Raw genomic sequence first — 8,642 nt, 5'->3', positions numbered from 1 at the left:
ATGCTATATTAATGCCCCCCCCCCACATTGTTCATAAATATTTCCCTGTTTTATGACCCCCACCCKTCCACCCCAATACTGAGAAGGGATTTTCACTCTTGTCTGCAAATTGTGGTCTTAAGGTTTATAAGTGACTTTAACCGTTAGCAGACCAAAGTGGAGGAGAAATCCTCACCATAAARCTCTGTTTCCCCCTCGAGCGGTGCCACGAGCCCCCCCTCCCCCCGTCAGGAGAAGACGGACCATGAGAGCCTCCGTAATGAAAAGTGAGCTCTCCCCCTCACCTTCCTCTTTCGCTGCCATCAGCTGCTTGTCCGTTCCAACTCCCCTCTTCCTCCAACTTTCGCCGCACACTCTGCAAAGTCGCGTTCAAAGTCGACGGGCAACCAAAGTGGTGCAACAACTAATGGTGTGAGCAAATAAATGACCGCTGGCTGCAATAAAAGCTTCTGCTGGGACCACAGGGGCACGGCTGTGCTCACTGTACAGAGCTGTAATCCTGTTAGTCTGACAGAACATCAGTGCTTCTATTAAACCAAAWCTGAACTCGAAGTTCTGTTTACCTGATTTATAGTGTAAAACCATTAAACTACACCCAAATTGTAAWTCCTCTGTAATCCTCCTTTTAATCAAAATCATCACAAAAGAAGTTTTTCTCTTATGTTAATCCAGGACACAGWGAATTGATTTGCATGTACATGAGTGCTGCAGGTTTTAGTGCGCACATGAATAAAATATGAGACCTCTCTATTAATATTCTTGTATGGATATTCTTATATTCCTATTCAGCACCGTCCTGTGTTTAATTCACATGCATACAAATAAATAATTAGGTGTAAATCTCACCTTTCCTGCTGCCGAGGCTCCTTGTTCCACAGAGAAGCTGCAGAGACACGAACGAACAGAGACAAATTAACCACAGAGGGACGCAGCGACGGCTGCAGGAGGAGCTGATTTTCTTCTGTCAAACGTGTTTAACAGGATTTAAAGGACCTTATAACACTTCTTGGGGATTTTAGTTTGATTTTTGACCAGTTTGTTCCAGGTTCTGAGCAGAAAAAAGGTTMTTTATTAAGAAAAACAAATCACTTCACACAAATAAAGAATCAGGAGCAGATCTGTGCAGTGTGAGTGTCTGATGTTGGGTTGAATTRTTATAAATCTCCAAGTTACAAAAAGCTAAAGTGTTCCCTCCTCAGTCAGGAGCAGGTAAAAAAAAACAGCCAAACTCCTAAAAGTTTACTACCTAAAAGCTCATTTCAGCTGCTCGTAATGCCAGCGTTACATGGAGCTGAATAATATTTTAAAATAAAGCATGTTCTGCTCTGCAGTGTGAAAGCAGTGTAACGTTCAGGTGCAGCTGGTTTATCTTTTACACTGACAGCAGAAAACCAATCACACAGCGTCACGACTGGAGCAGTAAATTATTGTGACCTGCTCTGCTTCATCTTCTGTGTCAGAACCCAGCGGTGGCTCCTCAGCATCTCGTCARGCTAAWTTAAACARTTCTTSTTTTTTTTWWATTTAACGCMTAAGTTTAACTTCTATCAATTCAGTCATTTTTTTTATAAGATGGTGACTTAAAAATTTGAGTTTTCTACTAAAAAATTTAAAACCATCTGGTATTTAACAGGTTCTAAAAGTATTTTAATCTGATCAAGTAAAAAGGTAAAAACTTATGTATTTTTGTCTACTTACSGTTAGATTTAACAGGGTTCTTACAGCTTAAGGCAAATTAAATTCAAGACTTTAAGACCTTTTTTAATGCCACTAAAACTTTAAATTTAAGACCAAATTCACAATAATGATAAATAGAAAAAAAAAAACAGCAACAATTGTACCGAAATGTTTATTTTAACACAAAACAACTAGCTGTGAGAGGCATTCAGTAAATTATAAAAAAAAAATAAATGTTACCAATTATTTTATTATTTGAGACTGAGATACACGATATATCGGCATTAACATCGGTTAAATTGATGTCGGCTGAAATTTTCATATCGGTGCATCCCTAACTGAGAAACTACAACATCCTTCTTACAGAGTGTTAACAGAAAGATTGATTTAAGACTTTTATGACTAATTAAGGCCTTATTTTTGATTAATTCAATGAGCCTCATGCAAGAACATGTTCGTATTCTTATCCTAAATTTCTCTTACTTTTGTTRGTACAAAGGGTTCGTACGAACATGTCACGTCAGATTCAACAAACTCTTCTATCTTCAGGAAAAGTGTGTAAATGAGCTGCGTAAATTCCACCTGTTCGTATCCAGCTGCTCGTGCACGCGAGAGGAGATTAGCATAATTACCACCCCAAAAACACCATATAAGGKTGTGTTTCCTGCCTCAGATATCAGGAAGTGTCCATTCATGAAAATGACAGCGAAACTAAAAAGAAGAACTTTACGAGTTCAGAGATTGAAGTCCGTCTGTCAGAGATCCAGAAAATAAAATCTGTCATTTTTAGCAGGTCAGCTGTGGGATAAAAAGAGCTGCTAAAAGTATAAACAACTGTGTTAAATCATTTTCATTTATTCAGAAGCCACAGCGCTGKGCACCGTACACCCTGTAAACAGGGTGAATGCCACAAATTCTCCTAAATCACTCGTACGCACAACTTAAGAACAAATCTGTGCGTACGAACGGTTCTTGCATGAGGCCCATTGTCTTTAATTCTTTTGAAGGATCCGTGGGAACCCTGCTTAAATAAATTTAAAACCTGGTAAAGACCAGATATTTTTCTGTCCTGACTTGTAAAACCCTAGAACTCGAGGAGAGCAAGTTCTCTCAGAGTCCCAGGGTCTCAGAGCAGAGCTCACCTCGCCACGCTGCTGTTGGCGGAGGTCTCGGCGATCTGCGAGCTGGCGATCCACTTGGTCTCGCCCACCACGGTCCTGGCGTGCGGCAGGCGGCCCACGTCCTTCACCGTCATCATCAGGTGCCGCGAGGACTTCAGGACCCGGACGGCCTCGTCGTGCGGGACGCTCAGGAAGTTGTGGCCGTTCACCTCCAGGATCTGGTCGCCGACCTGCGGGAGAGGAGCGGAGCAGAGAGGCGTGGTGGGAGGGGCTGGCAGAGCCTGTCGCATGCACAGGTTCAGAGGTCGGAGGTCAGAGAGAGGTATCGTTCAGAGATGGAAATGGTGGAGGTGTATGAATGAGAGGGAGAAGGTTAGGTCTGAACCACAGCACGACTGTTTCATATGCAACTGCAATGTCTTCTGGGTACTTTCACTTTGTGCTGAAGGAATCAGCAGAGGAGGAATCATGTCCATACTAAACACCACCTTGGACTACACCTGTAATGAGCRGATATGTTGGAGCTGTAGCCCCCCACAACCCTGTGAGGTGGATCAGAGACCCCTGATGTGCACCAAAGCTTTTAAACGTCACCTCGTCTGGAAGAGTCGACGTTTATCACGACTGTTTAACTTTAAAGCATCAACGTGTCAAAAACCTGTTCAAATGCTCCAGAGAACTGTTAAAATCTGGTTCTGTGGAGTTTTTAAACACAAACCTGTTAAAAGTGGACAAATTTAAAGAATTACATGCAACCATTATAACAGTTTTATTAAGACCTGTTTTTTCCTTCAACAGAACTTTTCCAGCTTTTATTTTGACACATCTGCCTCCCAAAACAGCTAGTTTCTGCACAAGTAGTTTATTTTGAAAGGATTTTAAAGTAGAAACKATGGTCAGGGGTTAGCTCACATCAAACTGTGGATGAAATCATATTTGGTCAAAATGACCTCCGAACATTTTCAGATTCCTGCTTTTTAAAGCTACWTGTTGATGTCTGATGGTACCTTAAAGAGTACTGAGATGTTAAGATTTACCAGTTTTGTCTCAGATAGCTCACAGGGAAAATATAAAAAATGACGATTTTTTTTTTGCCCAAAATCATGTTTTTGTAGCTACTGTTCAAAAAAAATCTTTAAGATTATATTTCAGACAGTTCATACAAAATGATCCATTGATAAGCTTCATCATATTTAGACAAAACACAGTTTTACAAACATTTGAACCAATGCACTACAGCTCACAGGTTTTTCCTGTTTATTCACTGGATGAGTAAAAACTAAAGAATYTAAAGGTCTAAGCTGAACTAGCAGTAGCACATTTCTCTGTACCTGAAGCCTTTTATTTCAAGGTAAACTTCATAAATGTCAGTTGGACACGGTTCATTTTCCTTTAATCAATACCTTGACTGAACCCCAAATAAATAGTCTAAGGCTGGTTCCCAAAGCTGGGGTCGGGACCCTCTGTAGGTCACAAAACATCAACTGAGAAGATAGCAAATAAATGGCAGACGCAAATTTTCACCATAATTACTACAAAAAACCTTCTGTAAATCATAAATGAATCAAGGTAATGTCATTAGGTTTGTTTATACTATTATGTCTACATGTTTAACAGTTTAAACTAGTAATACTGGAAGCTAAWAAGTCTGAAAACCACTGGTCTAAGAGACAAACTATGTTTATCTGCATAAAAACAATAAGAACCCAGTTAAACTAAAACCCATTTCTTACAAAACTCTCCCAGATGCAAACTCAGAATCAAGGTTGAAGCTAAAACTCCTGGCTTTGACTATTATAAACCATCTGACTGTAACTAACACACATTTGGTTTTACTGGTGCCAAAATGTTCAAAACAAATGTAATCACATCCAGGCAACAAATATTGAACTGAAGAAGCCATTTTACAGCTGGCTTCTTTAAAACGTGTCAAAGTGTAAAAATCTGTACAGCAAAAACTGGAAAAGTTAAAATTTCAGTGTTAAACTGTTCAGAGTTGATTTTAACTCCTGAAGTGTTATTTTAACACTTTCTGTGTTAGCTGACAGCCAGTGTTAGAGCTGATTTCAGCAGTGTTGTCTGAACTCTGGAGAGAGTTAAATAAGCTCCAAAATTTTAACACRAACAGTGAAAGAAAATAACACAATTGTGAGTTAAAAGTGCACTTATACAGTGTCATAAAAAACCACCAATGGGTGTCAAATACTTGACACTTTAAAAGTGTTAAATATCAACACTTTTCAAAGTGTAATTTTAACTCAGAATCTGTGAGTAGTGTAGCAGGAACGTAAGAAAACAGTTCCACACAAGAACTTCCTCCTCTTCCCATACTATAGAGAACAATGGCTTTCTCCACTGTCTACAAATGCTAAAATAAACAGGAACTGCAAACTTCCGTTGATTAAGCCCTGTTGTGAGACCCCTTTTAAGTGTTCAAAATGGCCGTTTATAACAAAGGACCCACCATTTGCCCAGACGGAAAGTCTCCAGAAGTGGGTTTACAATCCACACATAGACCCTAGCAGACTGTGTCCCTTGCTGAGATAATGCCCACGAACTATCTTCAAAGACATACAATCTCATTTATGGTCTTAGAGCGCCCCTAAAGGCTYGTCTCATAATCACATCATGAGCAAATGTTTTTCTGGGTAAATTTCTGTTGTTTGGTTGTCTGATAAAAAAAAGAAAAAAAAAGAAACAATGTATTTTTCTATCATGCCTCAATCACTGTGATAATATCTTGATTTAATCACTGTACAGGTAACCACGTCAATCTGTGTTTTGTTCAATCATTTTAGAAGCAGAACCGTGATCTCAGTGAAGCAGGTGACACCCCATGTGACTTCTCTCTCAGCCAATCAGAAGTTTGTAAAGTCAGGACAAGAGATAACATTTTTAGTATTTCAAGAGGGTTTAGAAACAGCAGCCAGAGAGAACGGACCAGGAGTTTCAGGTTCCTTCATTCCCTTCGGGGACATTTATTTTAATTTTAATTTCTTTTTTAGTTTAATTTTTGTAGCGTAGGGACGCGATTTGTTCGGGAAACTGAACTGACCAGAACTTCGGTCCGAACCATCTAGACCCGAACCGACTTCCTCATCTGTAGCTTGAAGCCGACCCCAGACAGCCTCGGCGTGTCCAGCTGTACCCGAACGGGACCCCCTTTGAGACCGAGCAGCACCGGTGACCATCCTCGCTCAGATCTCCTGGACTCAGAAGGAAGAGCTGGTGAGTTGATTTCCCTTAGAAATCACGTCCCCTCTTGATAAATGAATCAACGTTTTTTTATTAATCTAGGAAGTTTTCACTCCTTTTGTTAGAATAGAGAGTTATGATTCTGTAGCATAAAATTACTAGAAGTGGTTGGCTGAAGTGATGTCACTTGTTATTTAAATTCATAGCAGTTGGGATAGCAAATGTCTTTACTTGCCATAAACGACTTGTGATGTAATTTTTCTCTGAATCCACAATATAGGGTATATTGTGAAATCCATGCTTTGTCTCTGCGTTTTTTTATTCGTGTTCACCGTCATAAACTGAAAAGAGCTCCGTCCTCCTGTACATGAGATTAAGTCAAAAATACGAGATTAATTCCCTTAGAGCAACAGGTGGTTCCCCTTTATTATGTTAATAAATTGTAAGAAAACTTATAATTTAGCAACTCTTTATTAATTAAAATCCTCCCACAGTATTATATAAACTCAGATAAAGTGTTAAATTTAACACTCTGAGTTAAATTAACACTTTGGATTTTGCTGTTTGGACTCAAGTTGAACATTGTGTCCCGACTCACCACACTGTTCAGCCAATATTTCCAAACTCTGTTAATGAAAATACAAGGTTTGATGTTTAATGTTTTCTCAGACACAAAAAAGTCTTCAGGTTTGCTAAAGAAAAGAGCCGAGCTTCTGTTGAAACTAATAAGCAGCTTTTTTTTACTGAGGAACCTTCAGTGTTTTCATCAGGAGGACAGAGGAGGTGGCAGCAACGTCTCCTGAAGAACAGGAGGWGTTCTGGAGGAGAAATTAAATCTGTTCGTTTGAGAACCTTCATTTAGTTTATCAGTSAGCAGAACAGAGTAATAACTGCCTCTTTAACAAAACCCACCGAGCCGGTGGGCCTTTAAATGACTTCCTGACAGACGTGAAGTTGTTCACTTCAGAAAACATTAAAGAATAAAACTCATTTATTGCTTAAAAACAAATAAATGCCCTGAAACTGTATTTTGTTTAGGTATTGAAGTGATTTAAACGTGTGTGCGTGCGTGTAGGTAATTAATTTTATCTCAAAGTATTTGGTGGCTGAATGAACTCAGAATATTTCTCCACATGTTGGTAAACGAGGYTAAAACCTGCAGCTGTTCTGAAAAGACTTTTTGCATCTTTTGTATTTTGACGTCAGGGTGGAGGTCCACCTGTGCCCCCTCAGGATCAACAGCTGTGCACAGCTGCATCACCGAGGAGGGTAAATAAAGCTTTACCGCTAGAGTTTTTTTTAAAGTAATCTTTCCACTTCTGATCCAAACGGTTGTTCCAAAGCGAGCGACTGCAGATGCTGAGCACCGCTGCTGATCTTCAGAAGCAAACAGGCAGATTTCAGATTTAATTACAAGCTGTTGCTTCCTGCAGTTAAAAAGGAAGTCAAACCAAACGTTTATTGGAGATTTACACGTCTGATGAGTCCATCTGACGCTGCAGGAGTCTTGTTTCAGAAATGAAGTGTTGCTGACAGATCATTTAAACACTTAACTTTGATTGCAAACAAAACCATCATGTAAAGGTTGATTTTAAACTTCAAACTGAGACGTTTCTAACCAGACAAGACTGAGAAAATATCTAGTTTRTAACTCAAAAGCCCCAAAGATTTAAGGATGTTTTGAACTTATGCTGACGTGTGCATAATATTTTGTCCAACGTTCTGTAAGATGACTCAGTTAACAGGARGGTCAGACAATAACTGTTCAGAGTTTCAGCTCATACTGACATGCTGCTGCTAAGTGAGGCACATGTTCCAGGTATGCATCCCTTCACATGTTCCAGGTACGCGTGCGTTCACATGTTCCAGGTACGCGTCCGTTCACATGTTCCAGGTACGCGTCCCTTCACATGTTCCAGGTACGCGTCCGTTCACATGTTCCAGGTACGCGTCCCTTCACATGTTCAACATATACAACACTGGTTCTAAGGCATCAGTTCAGACGTTACAGGAAAGTTATTAATTTGTTACTAAGTGGGGAACGCATCATTTTTAAATCCGAGCAGCCTCACTTATGCAGAGTTTATTTATTCATCAGTCATATTTTATAATGTTACAGGCAAACTACGCAAACAAAACCAACAGAATCAAAGCTAAGAAAGCAATTCATTTTCCATATTTTATCAATAAACTCATTGATCAAAGTACATCACCAGAATACAATGATCTTTTTCAGCCTAAAGAATCCACAACAAAGACAAAATCTTTCATGTTCAAACAGATAAACTTTATTGATTTTGTGCAAATATTTATCATTTTGAATTTGATGCTGCAACACGTTCTATAAAAGCTGGGACAGGGTCAGCAAGGGACTGGGAAAGTTGAGGAATGCTCAAACAAAACAAAACAAAACAACCAAATAAAAACCTGTTTGGAACATCCCACATGATTATCTCTTCAGGTAATTAGAAACAGGTGAGTGTCATGACTGGGTTTACAGGGAGCATCCCTGAAAGGCTCAGTCGTTCACAAGCAAGGATGGGGTGAGCAACTGCATGAGAAAATTCAAAATGAGTGAATATTTGCAAAAAACTATTAGGTTTAATGAGTATTAGGGCCTCACAATGAGATTATTATTGCATTTTTTTG

The 8,642-nt window shown here is 39.4% G+C and overlaps 1 protein-coding gene and 1 long non-coding RNA gene across 2 annotated transcripts in view; one reads left to right on the top strand and one right to left on the bottom strand.

The window, feature by feature from the left end:
- Positions 1–8,642, bottom strand: part of whrna (whirlin a) — a gene marked incomplete at its 5' end in the record, with an annotated part of 132,335 nt that overhangs the window by 28,849 nt on the left and 94,844 nt on the right. Inside the window, 2 exon segments of the mRNA XM_014024831.1 lie at positions 847–883; positions 2,820–3,079. Coding sequence (XP_013880285.1) covers positions 847–883; positions 2,820–3,079 — 297 coding nt within the window.
- LOC106529416 (uncharacterized) overlaps positions 4,787–8,642 on the top strand; it is a 5,255-nt gene continuing 1,399 nt past the window's right edge. Inside the window, exons 1-2 of the long non-coding RNA XR_001311639.1 lie at positions 4,787–6,026; positions 7,200–7,262. This is a non-coding gene — a long non-coding RNA (uncharacterized LOC106529416). The remainder of the gene's footprint in view (positions 6,027–7,199; positions 7,263–8,642) is intronic.

The sequence above is a fragment of the Austrofundulus limnaeus genome, unplaced genomic scaffold (assembly GCF_001266775.1).
Source record: "Austrofundulus limnaeus strain Quisiro unplaced genomic scaffold, Austrofundulus_limnaeus-1.0 Scaffold441, whole genome shotgun sequence".
Taxonomy (NCBI): Eukaryota; Metazoa; Chordata; class Actinopteri; order Cyprinodontiformes; family Rivulidae; genus Austrofundulus; species Austrofundulus limnaeus.
This window is presented reverse-complemented; position numbering and strand designations above follow the sequence as displayed.